The following is an 18,436-nucleotide window of genomic DNA, read 5'->3' as shown; positions in this document are numbered from 1 at the left end:
GTATAAAGAACATTTGATGACATCAACAAGTGAAATCTTCAAAGGCTTGACTCCTCCCTCTTCTGGTTGAGTCACATGACTCCGATCACATGACTATTCAGGTAAACAGGATGTGGATTGGTTCCTTAGTCACAGAAAATATAATGTATTTTCGGAACAAAATCAAACTACATCCTGTTTACAAGGCTAATTGTGTGATGACTGACGTCTGGTTCGAATTAACAAGGATCAGCCATCGAGAAACCGAGATTGCCGGACGTCAATCATTGGGGTAATTTAAGCTGGATGATAGGACATTTGATCGATTTAGTTAAACGAGGAACAGGGCCCAGATCTAAATGACACGAACGCATCACATCGAACACACACACACACAAAACATCAGTTTAGTTGTGTGAAAAATATGCAACAATGTAGACCCAAGAGGCAAAGCAGTTTACACCCGGTAGACATTTTTTTGACTGAAACTCCTTCCTAACATGCCAATGTTTTGATGTATTGTGATTTTTCTTGGAGATTTGGATTCTTTAGGTCCTATTTATTAAAAAAATGTGTGTAATTAGTATGTTAAGGGTTATTGTTAAGGCCCTGAAGCATACAGTTTGAAAAACTTGGAGACCGCTCGAGGAGGCATGTTTGGGAAATCTTGCTCATATCATGCCAGATGTTTATAGTTATGATCAAAATATGGTATAAAAGTGTTTTTTTTTTAAATATACATTTTATTCCCAAGAAAATTCTGAAAAAAATCATATAAAATACCAGAAGTAATAGAATTCAGTTGGGGTTTATACGACTACTTGAACACAGGGGGAACACTTATTTATTGTCTCTCTTCACCTTTTCTTCCCTTTCCTTTTTATGTAACTCATTTTCTTTTTTTGCCAAATCTGTATAAGTGTTTGAGCTGTTAAGGCCACCTGGGGTCTCCATGATCTCAAACACAACATAGTGGTTCAACAGTACAACGCTTAAGATATCAAGAAGAGAATCAGAGTTAATCAGAGTTGCCTTCCTTCTCTAAACAGATGATGACGAGTGACACAAAGAGCCTGTGAAACACTCAGAAATGCACAAAGGTTTGACTTATGAGGCAATGAAGTTGTTACGACATTCAGGACAGTTGTACTGACTACATCCATCAATGATAAGAAACAACAACCATTGCTTTAAATTAATTTATTCCAGTTGCATACACACACACACACACACACACACACACACACACACACACACACACACACACACACACACACACACGCATTCTTTCCCAAAAGATCTTCAATTATTTACAAAACCTTTACACACTTATGAAATAGTGTTCTCAGACACACAAAGATAAATATATATTTAAGAGTTTTTAAAATAAATGTTAAGAAGGTTTGATTGGCACATCCAGAAGACACCAGCTATCACCAGCTGTGCACGTTTCCTGTTTGTCAGAGACGATTTAAACAGGCACGTTTTGCAAGTGCAGCTTTAAAAAATACAAAATGCTCAGCTTTAGACGGCGACAATGTTCATCCCTTTAAAAAATACCCCAAAACAGGGATCCAGCCCCTTTAGTGATCAATATTTTTTTTTTCTTTACACAATCATAACCATAAGAACACATTCAATTTACCTTTGATTGAAGAGTAAAACTGGTGGTAAACTTGACATACACTGAGGTGCAATTCACCAATACAAGAAGATGCATTTAAAAGACGACAGAATGATTTACTAAAAGCATAAAAAAAATATAAATGTGCTTTGTAAAACAGTGTGATAATTATACTGAGCAACAGCGACATCTACTGGTTATGATCAGCATCATTTAGCGCTTTTCAAAGAATACACGCTCTTCACCCAACGTCACTAAATGTTGAAATGTTCTTGCTCGCACGAATGAATCTCTTTGGTGGCTGTTTCCCGGTTGACAAATGTCCTTTGTGATTTAATATTATTCCAACAAGTTCAAGAATGTATAAATAACCCTGCTCAGGAAATGTGCCTGAAGACCCAGAGTTTTTAAATCAGTGGCTTCCTTTGGACCCCATTTTGCTCACTTCGACATGGCTTCCATCAGTTGTCCTTGCCGTCTCCTGGTAAGAAGTAGGGATTCTCGTGGCCTTGAACCAGATAGGAGTAACGGGATGGATTTTTACCTTTGAAGGTGTTCATCCCCTCTGGGCTGAGATCGTATGATCCCGTCTGAAATGTCAGTGGAAACAGTCAACACATTAGTATCTTTCAGTAGGGACTTCAATCATTCATGTACACACACTCACAAAAGCCAAGCAAGTAACCGCAGGCCCCAACGTCCAGTGAACATGACTACTCCCAAACTAGCATCAGCTGAACTTCTTTGAACAGTCACGCTCTACATTTACATGTAGATGAAAGCACACGGCTTTCCACAACACGTTTTCATGAAGCTCCCCCATCACCTGGAAAACCTGCCACCTTAATTCTCTCTGTGGCCTTTCTAAATCATCATCACGGAGCATCAAAGGAAATCACAAGACTAAAACGTACCTTTTTCCATCTTTTCTGCTTCAGCTGAAACCCCTAAAGCAACACACTTGGAGTCAGGCAAAGCAGGGAGTATGGAAGGGAGCTACGTGCTAGCACTATATATATATATATATATATATATATATATATATATATATATATATATATATATATATATATATATATATATATGTGTATAGGAGGATTGGATGAAACATACTGGTGTGCATAGGATTTAAAACATATCAATAAAGCTTCTAGTCCATCTCTGAAATGTTAAAAGATGATCATGTGATCCAGTGAACATGGATTTGTTGATTTGCAGGTCGTATTGCGTCTATTGTCTCGGATGAAACCAAGCTAAAATAATATTTAAGTGTATAGTCAGTCCAAATATCAGAGTGAAATCTAATCATTGAAATGATGTAGAAATAACGACTAAAGTGAATATAGATGTCTAAAAAAATGAAATGTTATTATATGCCCAGGTATGTTTTTTTCACCAAACCAATGCGTACTGGGAGGGTTTATGTTAAGCTGGAGGGGCAACACTCAACAAACTCAAGGCTGATTCAGCGGATGATCGACACAATGCAAGACTGTGAGTCTGAGGATTAGTGGTGAGCAATTCAGACACGGAGAAACAGAAGACGGTGTAATAACTCACAGATCCGTTCGTTTGATGGGTTTTTTCCACCGGGGTACGAGTGCCAGACCCTTCGGACATCTCTATGGGAGAAGCTGCCTCCCGGTTAGTGGTGGCCCGGGGGATGGGGGTCACGCCAGTGGGCCAAGGCTGGTTTAAGTCACCCGATGAGTATGGACTGCTGCTGTAGTCTGTCTTGCTCCTTGCACATCCGCTCCTGGTGTACCAACAGGGAATGTAAAATGTGAATGCCTTTTTTTTCTTCTCAAAAGCATTCATTTGGTGATTTGCATTCTGCTACTACATAATTTCAGTGATTATCTTTCAAAGTGCAACTACACTTTTGAAAAGAGGCAAAACAAATAAAAACAAACGCTGACACAGTACTTAACTTTTAAAAAAAACTTTTCAATGAAAATCTAACCCAGGTTTTACATCTTTTGACCTGTAAATAACCAGAGCTATATATTTGCTAAATGTGGCCCATGTGGCTCAAAGTGTGAGCATATATAGGAGTGTTTCATATCCTCACCAGTAGCAATATGCAAGCAATGCCAGGACAATGATGAGAAGAGCTCCCAGCACACAGGAGACGATCACCACTGCTAGCAGCGCCGCTGTAAACACATTTTTAGATGTTTATGGGTCAGTACGTAACTGTTACCACTGCATTTTTTCTTTTTATTGACAACAGTGCTGTTACTCACAGTCATTGCAGTTGAAGCCAGCGTATCCAAATGCACAGCTGAAAGACAAAATAGAACGGTTAATCACAACGATATTGTTATTCAAGGGCACATTATTGGAGTTTAACACTAAATCCACATGAGGGAGCCAACTTCACAGCAACATGTACCTTATACACAACATTATACAGCCACTTGCACATGCAAAACTTACCCTGTCGACATCATACAAAATGTGTGTACTCACGGTTGGCACACGTCTCTCTCTGCCCTCTGCCCACTTGGACACACTGCAATAAAAACACAATAATTTAAAAACAGATGCACACACACACACATACACAATGTTTTTGCACAAAGCGACTGAAATAAAAGGATAACAAGCTACAGTTTTAGACTAAGTCACGGTAGATGGAGACGCACAGCACGCTTGGTTACACAGTTGCAGACGCAATGAAAGCATGAGCTTCATATGGAGGCTGCATGATGACCATTAAAAACAGGCTTATAATGGTGCATTATGCATTTCCTGGGAAAGGAACTGCATGCAGCATTTGGTTTATTGCCTCTTCCTATAGCTGATCTCCTTGGTCACAACCTCCACAGAGAGAGAGAAAGCTGTGATTCTTCCACATGTTTCCAGGGAAACAACCGCTCTTTAAAATAAATCAATTAGAGAGATAAATGAAGTATGGGTCAAGGGTTGGCATTAAAGAAAAGGGTACCGCTCTTGACCTTGTCTGAGTCTCGCTCCCTGTGGCTTCTTCCCCTCATTCTCACACACAAGTATTTCACTGAGGAGAAGAAGGTTCTGTACCAGTTCTCCGCTGGGAAAACTTATCTTGGACTTGTCTCAGACGCCGTGGGTCGTTATAGTGAATGTGAAGCTTTAATAATCTATAGTGCCAGGCTAGCAGAACATTGTAAAGATTTCACATTTCTTTCACTTAATATACAATACTAGAGCTGTTCTACTACTGTGCTCATTGAAACCTAATACTCGTCTTGAAAAAGAAGTTGAATAAAGAATATTAAGTAGTAGTGTTTACTTCTGCAGCTGGTGTTGGAGTACAGGATGGAGATGTAGCCCTCTTTGCAGGAACAAACAGCTTGGCCTTTTGCATTTGTGCACATTGTAGTGGAGACATCACATGGTAATGGCTGCTGTGTACACAGGTTGGTACCTAACGCAGAAAACATGTAAAACAGGTGTATAAGAAAAATTTAAAAAAAACATGTCAGGTTCTCATTCAAAATCAATTAGTCGCATTACCTACCTGTAAATGTAGCATTAGCAAACAAGTCATTTGCCGGGTTGGTTATAGCTTCCGTAATGGCCTGAGCAACAGACTCTTGAGTGGCGGTGGTGTTTTCAAATATGTTATTTACAGTTGCTCTTACACTTCCTGGTCTGGAGAATTAACAAGAAACACCAAAAAAGGTTCAAAGATAATTGTGTCACTTTTTGCATCATATCTTTCTGCATTAGGAGAGAGACAAAATACTCACTCAAGTTGCACAACATCAGATTGTTTATACCCCGGCTGATTTTTGAGGGCATCTCTGAGCTGTGAAACAGAATAAACATGTGGTTTAAGAACAAAGAGAGAGCATTTAATATAGAAATTCAAAATGCTTTGTAAGCCCACAACCTACCGCTTTTGAGATCTGAGCTGCTGTCGTCTGGAATATTTCCGAGGCCCTGTTGCTCATGTTCTTTTGAAATGTCAAGGAGGTGAGATGAAGCTGGCCTGGGAACACTTGGGCTGAATGAAAAGGAGGACAGGAGAGAATTTGTCTTCCTTCTACGGTAATGTCTCATATGACCACACTTCAAATGTTGTTCATGTTCTCACCAGCTGCACAGCGGCCATTCACCAGGAAGCTGCCAGAGAGACACTGGCAGGTGCCATTAAGACAAACACTTTCAATTGGGCACGGGACGGTAGGACACACTGGTAAGAGACGGAAGAAGAATTATGTGTAAAACAACTGGCCATCACATTTTTCCAGCAATATAATTACTCACTAATGAAATTCTGTGAATGTGATTCACACTCCTTTCAGCTTTGTTTTAGTTTCTTTCTGGCCAATCTAGGAGGAAATATCTGGCTGTCTATCTGATAAGTGCTCCACTATGTTCAACAGCTACTTGCTAGCTCTGTCTATCTGCCGTTTAGTGCAGAGTGGGTTGTGTCCAGTGGGTTTATCACAGCTTTTATGCTGAAAACAGCTGCCTGCTTTGGCCGGAAGCAGGGCAATGAAAGCAGTTTGAGTGAACCAAAAGAGCCGGACAGATGAACTCTCTGTAAAGCCGAGGGAGGGGAGCAGCAGATTTAGATAATAATTTTCGAGAGGCTCATTACTATGAGCAAACTTTTCATATTTTCACATTTTTTACATAATCATTTGATTTTTATTGTTGTGCAAATATTGATTACAATCATTTAATTACAATAAAACAGTGTGGGACTTGTGAATGTAAGGTATAGGGACATCTTTTTCAGTTTTTTGATTGAGTTGATCGATGGAATAATATACCTGTAACATGACATTTTTATGAAAAGTACAAACCTATGAAAAGTACAAACCTATGACTGGACTGACGGGCGGGACTGCTGTTGTGTCTGTTGGTCGCTGGGTGGTGCGAGTGACAGTGGTACCAGTGCTGATGGTGGTGGCGGATGTTGGAGTGGTGGAGGAGTTGTTGATGGTGACGTCTGTTGGTCGCTGGGTGATGCTGGTAGTGTTGGTACCAGTACTGATGGTGGTGGTGGCCATTGGAGTGGTGGAGGAGTTGTTGGGAGTGACGTCTGTTGGTCGCTGGGTGATGCTGGTAGTGTTGGTACCAGTACTGATGGTGGTGGATGTTGGGGTGGTGGAGGAGTTGGTGGTGGTGACGCCTGTTGGTTGCTGGGTGGTGCCAGTAATGGTGGTACCAGTACTGATGGTGGTGGCCATTGGAGTGGTGGAGGAGTTGTTGGTGGTGACGTCTGTTGGTCGCTGGGTGATGATGGTAGTGTTGGTACCAGTACTGATGGTGGTTGATGTTGGGGTGGTGGAGGAGTTGTTGGTAGTGACGCCTGTTGGTCGCTGGGTGGTGCCAGTGATGGTGGTACCAGTACTGGTGGTGGTGGTGGAGGTTGGAGTGGTGCCAGATGAGGCTGTTGTATTGCCACTCACTGTAACGTAAAATACATTGTCAAAATCAGAGCGAGAACGTCCAATAGAGCAAGTTAGCAAATGTTAGCATGCTAAATTAAGATGGTGAACAATGTAAACATTATAGATTCTTAGCATCGACGCTCTTAAGATGGCCAACTGCTGCTTTAACTATTTCATGGCCCGTACTGCATTCTTACTCAGCTGCATGTTATAGTACATCATTTTTGTAAGAACAAACATCAAAACTCATCATGCTGTTAGTCCTACCTCCTGAGGTTGTTGTTGAGGGACTAAGGGTGGTGGTATTTCCGGTAGGGGGTGCGGTGCTACTGCCTGGGGAGGTATTTGTGGGGAAAGAGCTGGAGGTGGAGATGGAGGTAGGTGAAGAGGGTGGGGGTTCGTCTGTGACTGTTGTGTTTGTGGTGATAGTGGAAGATGAGGGTGTAGTAGTGGACATAGAAGTCTCAGGAGAGGTGTTAGTAGAATGTGTTAAAATAGTTACTGTACTTGTACTCGTGGTGCCATTGGTAGTGTGTGTGATCGGTGTACTTGTGGTTGTATCATTGCTGGTGTGTGTGACCGGTGTACTTGCGGTTGTGTCATTATTGGTGTGTGTGACCAGTGTACTTGTGGTTGTGTCGTTGCTGGTGTGTGTGACCGGTGTACTTGCAGTTGTGACGTTGTTGGTGTGTGTGACCGGTGTACTTGCAGTTGTGATGTTGTTGGTGTGTGTGACCGGTGTACTTGCAGTTGTGACGTTGTTGATGTGTGTGACCGGTGTACTTGTGGTTGTATCATTGCTAGTGTGTGTGACCGGTGGACTTGCGGTTGTGTCATTATTGGTGTGTGTGACCGGTGTACTTGCAGTTGTGACGTTGTTGGTGTGTGTGACCGGTGTACTTGCAGTTGTGACGTTGTTGGTGTGTGTGACCGGTGTACTTGCAGTTGTGACGTTGTTAGTGTGTGTGACCGGTGTACTTGCGGTTGTGTCATTATTGGTGTGTGTGACCGGTGTACTTGCAGTTGTGACGTTGTTGGTGTGTGTGACTGGTGTACTTGCAGTTGTGACGTTGTTGGTGTGTGTGACCGGTGTACTTGTGGTTGTATCATTGCTGGTGTGTGTGACCAGTGTACTTGCAGTTGTGTCATTATTGGTGTGTGTGACCGGTGTACTTGCAGTTGTGACGTTGTTGGTGTGTGGGACCGGTGTACTTGCAGTTGTGACATTGTTGGTGTGTGTGACCGGTGTACTTGTGGGTGTATCATTGCTGGTGTGTGTGACCGGTGTACTTGTGGTTGTATCATTGCTGGTGTGTGTGACCAGTGTACTTGCAGTTGTGTCATTATTGGTGTGTGTGACCGGTGTACTTGCAGTTGTGACGTTGTTGGTGTGTGTGACCGGTGTACTTGCAGTTGTGACGTTGTTGGTGTGTGTGACCAGTGTACTTGCAGTTGTGACGTTGTTGGTGTGTGTGACCGGTGTACTTGCAGTTGTGATGTTGTTGGTTTGTGTGACCGGTGTACTTGCGGTTGTGTCGTTGCTGGTGTGTGTGACTGGTGTACTTGCAGTTGTGACGTTGTTGGTGTGTGTGACCGGTGCACTCGTGGTTGTGACGTTGCTGGTGTGTGTGACCGGTGTAATTGCGGTTGTGTCGTTGCTGGTTTGTGTACTCGGTGTACTTGCGGTTGTGTCGTTGGTGTGTGTGACCCGTGTACTTGCAGACAGTGTGTGATCGGGTGCAGGTGTCATTGTATTTGCAGCCTCACTAGTGTTGGTGGGTCGACTTGTCTCTTGGATTGCCGTGGACATTGCTGTCCCACTGGTTGCAGCTGAGGGAGAGACATCTGGGCTTCGCGTGGTTAAGTTACTGTTCTCAGTCACGGGGCTGTTGACCGTTGCCGTGGTGGTGCTGGACTCAGGTGTCGGCTGGAAAGAGGTTGTCTCTGGTTGGGTGAAGGATGATTTGGTAGTTGTAGATCCTACTGTGGCATTATCTATAGTTGTAGTAGCGACTGAGGCTGTTGAGTGCTCTGTGGTGGAGGAGTGGTTGATGCTTGAACTTGAGTTTTCAATTCGAGACATGTGAGAAGTTGCCGGAGTGGTGGATGTTCCCCCATCGCTGGTGGAATTATGCGCGATAGGATCTGTTGCCATTCCTAAAGACAAAACAATAGCACACAAAAATAGCAATGAGTGCTTTACACCAATTGTATTTGTATTTGTGTCCAACAGGTAAAAGCCCAGTATAATGTACAATGTGTATTCATTTCATGCTGCTATTGGGAACAACGCATATGTGAGAGTAAACCAAAACCGTTAAGCTGAAGAACATGAAACCAAAACAATCAGCTAAAAGAAACTAAATACTCTCGTATCACAAATTTGTCTCGGTAGGCTTTACAATCTGTACAACAAACGACATCCTCTTTCCCAGGACTCTCACATTGGAACAGGAAAAACTCCCCCAAACGAACTTTAACGGGGGGAAAAAGAGAGCAACAGAGGAGGATAGAAACCGCAAGATTATATATAATAGAATGATATCGATGATAAATACATTAATGGAAGCAGTAATAGTACAATAGTCCACAGTTCTCCTAGACAAGTAGTCATTTGATAAACTATTACAAATATGAATATTGATTGAAGCAGCTTTAAGCTGTAATATGGTCACGTCACAGTTTATAGGATTATGTATGCGTGCTAATTACTGAGGGGATAGAATGCATTCATCAACAATTACTTATTTGTCAATATGCATGTATTCACATGTGAATATTCACGGCAAATATAATATTAACTGAATATTAACTATTAACTATCTATATATTAACAAGCTCTGAATATTAATAAAATCAAATGAGATCATTTGCTTTTTGAAGGAGGCGTGTTGTCTCTACAAACAAACAGCTGCCAACATAAAACATAAGGTCCTACACACTGCCTACCATAATGACAGAAGAATTTAAGCTGTGGCTGTGACTTAAATAAACATGTGACACTGAGAGTGGAACATTTGACAAAAGCTGTGACTCAGCAGATAAGAACTACTGCAAGTGACGGCTGTTTACGGCACCAAGTTGTATGAGTCTCAAGTGCTGCCAAATCCATTTGACCATCTTAGCGGAAAGAGCTGCCTCTTATTTGCTCAGTGTGACGCGGGCCTGTTCCCGCTTAGCCTGCTCCCTCTCTCCCCTTTGTGTTTATGGGGGAAAAGAGGAAGCCAAAGGGCAGCTTGTGGAGTGCTTCAAACAGTAGGAGGTATTTAATAATGGCTCTTTACCTCAGGTCCTCATCTGTATTATTGAATGATTACATTCAAAGTCCCTTTTCAGCAGCCCGAGAATGAACTTATCACAGATCAGTGGACGCCTTGCACAAACAGTTTTCTCCAGTAAGTTGCCTCAAAAGCACAAGGAAATGGTGAGAAAACCGTGATTAATATCAGATCCTGGGTGTGATTTGATTATTTTCTGTGAACAAGGACCTGCATGACGTGATGTCTTTATCGCTTAGTAACCAAGACTCATTTAGAGATGAAAAACCGCAGGCGCCACACGCCCTGTGACGACAAACTTTATTTGATACGATGAGCTTGATGAACACGGACACACACACACACACACACACACCCATACCCACCTTCGAGAATGATGTATTTGGCGAGTGAAAGAAGGGATTAAGCAATCAACAATGATAGATGAGGAAGTACTGAAAGGTGGGAAATACATAAAGAGTCTCAGGTGACGGTTATAAAAGTCAAGGAGTGGTCGAGTTAAACGGGGCTGGGTCTATATGTCAAGTAGCATAGCGTGAGATCATTGCTGTAAAACAGACATCAATTTGTGACTGGCTCGTCGAGATTAAGATTTAAGGGCAATTGACTAATCTGACTGGAGGACCAGAGAGATTCAAGATGAATGAAAAAAACTCTTAAATCAGGTCCAGTCTACCGTGTCTTCATTAGCCCTGTGTTACATTTTAGTCGAGTATCAATTGCAAGGACTTGTGTGTTTCCGCGAACGACTAAGATGAAGGTTGAGTCGTTCGCTCTGTTGCATGCCTTACATTCTTTAAAACCTTAAAGGCCAACGTTTCATCTGCTTGTATCAAAGATCCTCACATCTTAGCCGTTGTTCAGATTCTTAATAGAATGCTGCTGGACAGAAACAGTTTACAGTCCATCCTGTCAGTTAGTCAGGTGTGTGTGACTTGCTCACTGCAGTATTTGTGCACCATGCCAGTGTCAGAGCCAGCAGGTGGATCTGCATGCTGAAGGAAAGCCCTTAACATTTTAGAAAAACCGTATTTAATGCGCTACCAATCAATGCATAATCAATCCCGGGGCCGCTGATAAGCAATAAGACGTCCATTAACTCTGCTGGTGTGGACTCTGTCAGAGAGCCTTTTCAGCTGTGTGTGTGTGTGTGTGTGTGTGTGTGTGTGTGTGTGTGTGTGTGTGTGTGTAGAGTAACCACTTTCTTATCAAGGACTCCACATTATTGTCAGAATGGAAAGTTCACATTGCACCACTCTCTCTTTGTGTCTCGACTAATGATACACTAAAACTAATCACATTGGACGCCTTTGTTAATCAAACCCGGAAAAAGATTGCAATTATAAGATTAACACAACTAATCACGTTCCCCTCATTCTCAGCTGTACTTAAGTGATGATTTGCAAATGTGAACACACTTGCAAACTGAGATGGTGACCATGGTCAACAGTTGGTGCATGTTGGTGCACATGTGTGTTTGACTGTTGTGCACATATTGTAAAAGCGCCAACATTTCATAATCCATGTATATTTAATCTTATTTCTGTTTTTAGGTTTGTTTGAGTTTTTGAATATCTGCCTCTCGGGACTACGGATGGAAAATAGCCTCTTGGCTAACTCTGGCACATTTAACAGACATGTTATTTAATTAAATCAACCATTTAGAATGCTGACGTGTGAGTGTTCAGCTCCACTAAAGCTCCACTACGCACAAGTCCAGCCTCACAAAGCCGCGAGCATGGATGCAGCTTCTTAGTCTTGTTCTAGAAACATAGCTCGCTCACAAACGGTGAGCTGCTTAGGGGACTGCAAGTAGGCCGATCGAACACAGAGAATAGCTCACTTCAGCAGATTGGTGACAACCCTGCTTTGGTAACCTACGGACACTTTTGTCCTTGATGTGGCGAGATCTAATTTAATGCCAGATTTGATAACCATGACATCAAAGCAGTTTATCTTGGACTCGAGTGAATGAGGGAATAAATATATTGGCAGGAGTGATGAGTTAGGAAATCCAATGGTGCAATTTATAAACCACCCAATCAGTAAACTACTGTTCATATCACCTTCTGCTTACCATCCACAGGCGATACACGTAGAGCTCAACATAGAAGAAGAAAGGCTTTTGTTTCACATGTCAGTGCTGCCACTGGGAAACAAATATGATGAGGGTTTTCTGGGGGTGGTGACATTTTGAAAGTTCCCTAAATTTGTGTTATTATTGTTGTGATGTTGTTCTTTTATGCAGTTCTTTTGTTCCCCTGTTTTTGTTTGTTTATTTTATGTATTTATTTGTTTGTTTTATATTCCGTTTGCTGTTTTTGGTTATTTGTTTGGTTTTGGTTGTATTCATTGTCTTTGCGGTATGGTCCTTTTTGTTTACCGGTATTGATGTTATGTATGATTATGCTTTGCTTCTCTGTAGAGCACTTTGTGTTGAAGTTATTAAGTTATTATTTGTATTATTGTCATGAAATTAGCATTACATTGTCATTTACAAAAAATCTGCATAACCACACTTACCCTATAAAGATAAATGTTTTTCCATGTAGCCTCATATACAATTATTATAATCTGATTATGGCCTGATGTTGCTAACAGACCATGAAAATGACATGATATTTAACTATGGCTCTTGATGTGGTGAAGCATTTTTGATATCTACCTAAAAGCCATAAATAATCCAGATAAAGAGATACCAAGAGCAGGTTATGGTGTCATAAAAACACAATGTATTTAAGGACATGGGGAAGTGATGGACAAACGGGAAATCACAAAAAAAAAAAAGGTAATGAGTGTGGATGGCGAACAAACACAGTGGTTCTTCTTCCACTATTTTGATCGTGATGACTGCTTCCACCTTCAAAGTTCAGTGCTGCTTCTGTATTTCCATTTACATGGACGTAAATACAGAACGTAGAAACAACTGTGACCAGTTTACAGACAACCTACGATGCAACAGACTGATAAAACAATAGCTGCTACAATGAACATTTACGACAGACCACAGCATTTCTTAAATTACATTTTTATAAGCCCAAGCTTTTGTTGTTGTGAATTTCACAGGGCGGCTGGTCAGTAACCTACTGGAGAAGTGAATGACTTCAATGTGAAATGATGTCAACAGACAGTGAGTTAGTGTAATATACAATTAAGAACACACTCTGCCTTGCACGTCTCACAGAAAGCTTTGTCTCTGAGGATTTAACCTCCAGCCGGATAATCCCCTGCAGACACAAAAGAGATGACTGGGTCAGGCCGGCTGACAAGTGGGTCTAAGGTCGGCCTGCATGCTCATATTCAGGAGGATGTGGATAAGAAGGGCCGGCTCTGCCCACTCAACCCTTTGGTCCATTTTGGTTTGACAAACTATAACTTTACTGACGCCGCCGTCGGTCTCACCGCTCCACCTCTCTCTTTCTCAACACTGAAATAAAACCAGTGCAGTGTGGGAGTGTATCTGTTGCCACAGAGACGTTCGCTTCCAGCTGTCGAAGCTTCGCTTCACTTCAAGTCGCAAACAGAAACAGAGAGACGTCGGTGTTGATGATTGTGTTTCAGTGCCGCGCCGCACTTCAGGGGATTTCTATTCACGCGAGACAATAGCACTCCTGTGAAGTACCTGCTCAGGAACTGACTGTCACATCCAGTTCCCCCAACGCAGGTCCTCAACTTCCTGTCCTCACTGCCACTCCCCGAGAATAAATCTGTGTTAATTACACGCCGCAATTATCTCTGATGCAGCTGCAGGACGAACGCGCTGCTGGTCCGAGATGTTGCAAATGATTCCAGTTTATTGTCGCGATTAAGCGAAAGTGCGTCTTTAAAAGAAACCGCCATGATGAAAGAATGCTCACAGAGCAGGAGAAGAACTGACAGGTTGGGACCGAACAGTCAGGAAGAGCCCGAGGCTGCGTCTCATTAGGAGGCCGAGTCATGTGGAGAGCTGACCTATGTGTGTGTGCGTGTGTATGTATGTGTGTGTGTGTGTGTGTGTGTGTGTGTGTGTGTGTGTGTGTGTGTGTGTGTGTGTGTGTGTGTGCGTGTGGATTGCTTGTGTCTCAGAAATCATCCAGTATGACATCTGAAACCAGCTGATTAAAGGTAAAACTGCTGGCGGCATACAGATCTAGGGCACATAGCTAACTGCTTGTCACACTTTGGGTCCCTTTGCCAGCTAATGAGAGTCAACACTTCTTGCGAACTGCTTTATGAGCTGCTGGTATTTGAAGGTGCCCATCTCTGCGTTACCAAAACCTCATGGTAGACAAACGGATACACACAGGTCAGTTTCTTTGAGGGCACACCAGGCCCGAGGGCTGCCACATCAAAGCGTCACCAGGAACGACCTCACAGGACTGAGAGGAAGCTTCTTTTTCTTTTTTATCACCCAACAGTCTATAATCTTGCTGGGTGTCTTGTACCAACAGATCTGATCAGAGGATACACTGATGCTGGTCAATATGGTGAAGATGTGGAGGATTCTTTCAGTGTGATTCTATACAGTCAGATCTGAAAACAACTGTTTTTTACAATTAATGAATAGTATGTTTTTCTATTCAGGAAAAGTAGCTTTTAAATTGGTGACAATAAATTGAATATCAGTAGGTTTGGGAGTAATAATCTCATAAAAAAAAAGGCATTTGTTCGGCTTTGTGATATGGTGATTTTTCTGATATGGTATGGAGCATGTGACATACAAGCTTAATCTGCAAAGCAGCAGTACAAGTACAAAGAAGCAGTTAATGGACATACTCAACGTACAAGTAACTACAGTCAAAGGCTGGGGGGAAGAAAGGGACAAGAAATTAGAGGAGGCCTTGTAACCAATAATCAAAGCCAGCTGTTGTGGGGCTAAAGATTTATTTTCTTTGTGGGTTTTATGGTTTCTGTGTGATTCTTTGACTATTTGTTGTGTGTTTCAATGCATATTAACAGGATGGTTTTGTGTTATTATGAACATACAGGTATAGCTCCTGTATTAGATCATTACGCATGTAAGAGTGAGATTATCTGATCGATCATTACCGGGACAGTGGTATGAATCATTAAGAAATGAGTAATGGCTGAGCAAAGTTGAAGCCTCCTACGTCAGGCCTGAAACACACACACGGAGCATTCTGGCTGGGTCTTAGCATTTTGAAGAGTCACGATTGTTTCAAACAAGGTAATTTTCTTCTGTTCGGCTTTCTTAAGACAGTCTCGGGTTTAAGCCCGAGTCTTCAATAGGACAAGGCAGAAATTAGCTTTCCGTCTCCCAGCAAACAGAGCGCTAACACGGTAACTCGGAAGTAACAGATGGCTCCCTGGAGCAGGGCTCACTCGCAGGGCCTCTGCACATATCATATCCAATTAAAGCCCCGCCGGCACATGCTTTCCAATTACAGAGCGAGATTTACTGCCCCGGAGAAGGTCTAATCCAACAGGATGCAGCAGGGACGCGGGGACAGAGGGAGAAAAGAAAGGGAAGAAACAGCAACAAGTGTGCATTGGAAGTGAAGACAATACGGGCAAGCAGGTGAGATGCCGTCAAATGAGGAAGGTGAGAACAATTGTCGATTTTAAACAGAAACACGGAGAGGAGGAACATAAACAACACTGTTCAGTGAAACTGAGCTCTTTTTGAACTTATCCAACTGAAAAACAAGGGTTTGTAGAGTATGTGACAGAACATTTTAGCGTCACCTACTTTGACGTTCAAATAATTGTTTCAGTTTTCAAGCAAAAGGGGCAAATATTATTTTGGTTCTAGCCACTCAAGCGTGACGATGTTCAGTTTTTCCATTGTCACACATGCCAGGAAAATGTTTTGTTTTACCTCAAGGTGTTAGTCATACAAGACAAGCAAACCAAGGACATCACCATGTCCTTTTCTTAATGGAGACAATAAAGATATATCCATTGTAAAAATGTAATCATTAGTAGCCGCTCTACTACGTGAGGCTGTGTCCCATCACATTGCCAGAACCGCACGTTGACTTTGCCTGCTTTGATAATGACCTAATGATGACAAACCAGCAGAACGTGACACGAGATACACTGCAGGAAATGGAAACAGTAGCGAAGAGGTGAGGGCGGCGTTAAACATGCTCTGCTCCTCTCTCTGGAAAGATTTCTTACAGAGGGCACAAGAAAATGTGGCGCCAGAGGAGGAGGAGGAGGAAGATCCCCACCCTCAGGAGGTCTTCTCATCTGGACCTCTTTACTGCTACTTCAGACGCACTCAGTCAAGCTGCCCCGACACTGGAGCGCCCATCACCTCCCCAGTCTCCCTCATGACAGGAAGGGAACCACACAAGTGGCCTGCAGGTTCGCAGCGAGGCTCCGGCACATGACAGTAACTGAATCTCAGTCTTCATACATGGGACCTTAAAAGACAGAGATGCTCTTCATGATGGTCCAAAAAAATAATAGGAAAGACAGGGTGATCAATGGATTTGACCGCAACTAAGCTTCGGGAGTCTGTACAGTGGAGAGCTCATCAAAATTCCTCAGGGCAGCTTCACCACGCTGTCGAGGAGTCAGCTCATGCACACACAGAGTAAACTTTGTGTGTGGAGTGTGCTTCGCCTCAGGGAGCCGGCTGTTATTTGACCGATGCGTGCTCGCTGGCATTTGTTCACCCCCCGAGAGCTTTGAGTCACACCGAAGAGGCAATGAGTCAGAGTTTAAGACTATTTGGGGGGGGAAACCCCATGAATGTGAAGGGGGGAAAGAGGGGAAAAGATGCATTTTGATTAAAAAACTTGAATAAATGGAACAAGTTATCTCCTTTCATTCAGGAGGAGTCAAATCTGCCCGCACTTCTTGTTCTGGGTTACTCTGAACTGTCACACAACCATTTCATGGCCTTTATTGGGTGTCTATGTCTAACGTGTTACCTTGTCAGCGTTCTGAAACAAATTTAACACATATTTGTTCATGTGTTTCAATGGTCTAGGTATTTACTCCTTATCTTTAAGTATACGTAAATGCTGGAGTTGTGTTTGTCTTGATAAAGGTTGGTGGATTCTGCTAACATGGGAGCAAACAATGTTAATGAGTCCGGATACTGCTTCGCTCTATTACTGAATAAGTCGGATGTGTTTTATTTCTATGGATATATAAATATGTAAATAAAAAATGCATTGAATGCAAATGACTTTGCGTGTACATTTTCAAAATATAAGCCGTAAGATTGTTTATATGTATAATAAACTGTATACACTGTAATAGATAAATCTGCATATGCAAATAAAATATATGGCAATAGATTTTTCCCAGTGAAGGAAACTGTGGTAAAATATTTAGGATATTAGTTGCTGTGAAATGGGTCTAATTTGCCCTCCTGAACATGTAAATGCCTTATCATAAACATAATCCTTGAGTTAAAATGCATTCTAAAACTCACAAAGGGTGAAGGAAGGAGCAGATGATGAAGCCAAAAAGAATCACATTTTCCATAAAATACAAAGCTTCACCGTGACCAACCACAACAGAAATATACTTGCACATTAAATAGTGTGAATTAATTTTTGATAAATATAATAATAACTCAAATTTAAAAATGAAAAAAAACGCTGTTATTTGGGCTGCATTACTATATTTAGCTGATAATACATCTGTTCTTCTACTTGTCCTAAGCAGACGTTTGACTGCAGATCTGTTACTGGAGAAAGGACCACTGGTCACTACATATTAATAAATGTGTGCTGACTGTAATTAAACTAGTGAAAAAGTCACATGAAAATGTATATCCAGAGCTCAACGTATACTCCAAATCAATAAAATGAATGTGTGGTATAAATAACTTAACTAACTCACTCAGTTCACAGTGTTCTATCGGTGTGAGGTGAACTTCACTCACCTTTAAAAACAGCAACCAGGAGAAACACAACAGGCAGATAACTGCAGGGAAACATCTTTCAAGTCTTCGGTTGTCAAACGGCTCGAGTTTGGAGGAGAAGCCCCGTGGTCGGTGAAGATAATGGAGCCGAGCAGACGGTTTCCTCCGGCTGGACTCGCTGGCTGCTACAGGTGGCTCAGACTGGAAGCTTCAGCCCCCCCGACGGCATTAAAAGCTTTAGTCCCTCCTCTGATTGGCCGGCTGTCCTGTCACTCATCGTTACTGTACTGGAGCTGCACGGCTCTGCCTCCAGCCATAAACCAGTCCTTGACCCTGTCAT

The 18,436-nt window shown here is 42.2% G+C and overlaps 1 protein-coding gene across 1 annotated transcript; it reads right to left on the bottom strand.

Moving 5' to 3' along the window:
* Nucleotides 1-1,264: 1,264 nt before the first annotated feature.
* On the bottom strand, nucleotides 1,265-18,190 carry si:ch211-198m17.1 (mucin-13). Its single transcript, XM_068578918.1, has 13 exons — nucleotides 18,118-18,190; nucleotides 8,761-9,150; nucleotides 6,420-7,010; nucleotides 5,685-5,783; nucleotides 5,485-5,594; nucleotides 5,338-5,396; nucleotides 5,106-5,239; nucleotides 4,878-5,012; nucleotides 4,076-4,118; nucleotides 3,850-3,887; nucleotides 3,675-3,759; nucleotides 3,164-3,359; nucleotides 1,265-2,193 (listed from the first exon to the last, which is right to left on the bottom strand). The coding sequence occupies exons 1-13, from the start codon at nucleotides 18,170-18,172 to the stop codon at nucleotides 2,065-2,067; spliced, it is 2,064 nt and encodes a 687-aa protein (XP_068435019.1). The 5' UTR covers nucleotides 18,173-18,190; the 3' UTR covers nucleotides 1,265-2,064.
* Nucleotides 18,191-18,436: the final 246 nt, after the last annotated feature.

Source organism: Clinocottus analis, unplaced genomic scaffold (genome assembly GCF_023055335.1).
Source record: "Clinocottus analis isolate CAN_PGR_092001 unplaced genomic scaffold, fCliAna1.0.p SCAF_16, whole genome shotgun sequence".
NCBI lineage: Eukaryota > Metazoa > Chordata > Actinopteri > Perciformes > Cottidae > Clinocottus > Clinocottus analis.
This window is presented reverse-complemented; position numbering and strand designations above follow the sequence as displayed.

What these genes read in the sequence shown, in the direction of transcription:
- si:ch211-198m17.1 (XM_068578918.1), bottom strand. Translation starts at nt 18,172, where the DNA reads ATGTTTCCCTGCAGTTATCTGCCTGTTGTGTTTCTCCTGGTTGCTGTT. An exon ending in CAGCTCAGATCTCAAAAGCG is followed by an intron (nt 5,397 to 5,484) that starts GTAGGTTGTGGG and finishes TCTGTTTCACAG; the next exon opens with CTCAGAGATGCCCTCAAAAA. An exon ending in TGCTAATGCTACATTTACAG is followed by an intron (nt 5,013 to 5,105) that starts GTAGGTAATGCG and finishes TTTCTGCGTTAG; the next exon opens with GTACCAACCTGTGTACACAG.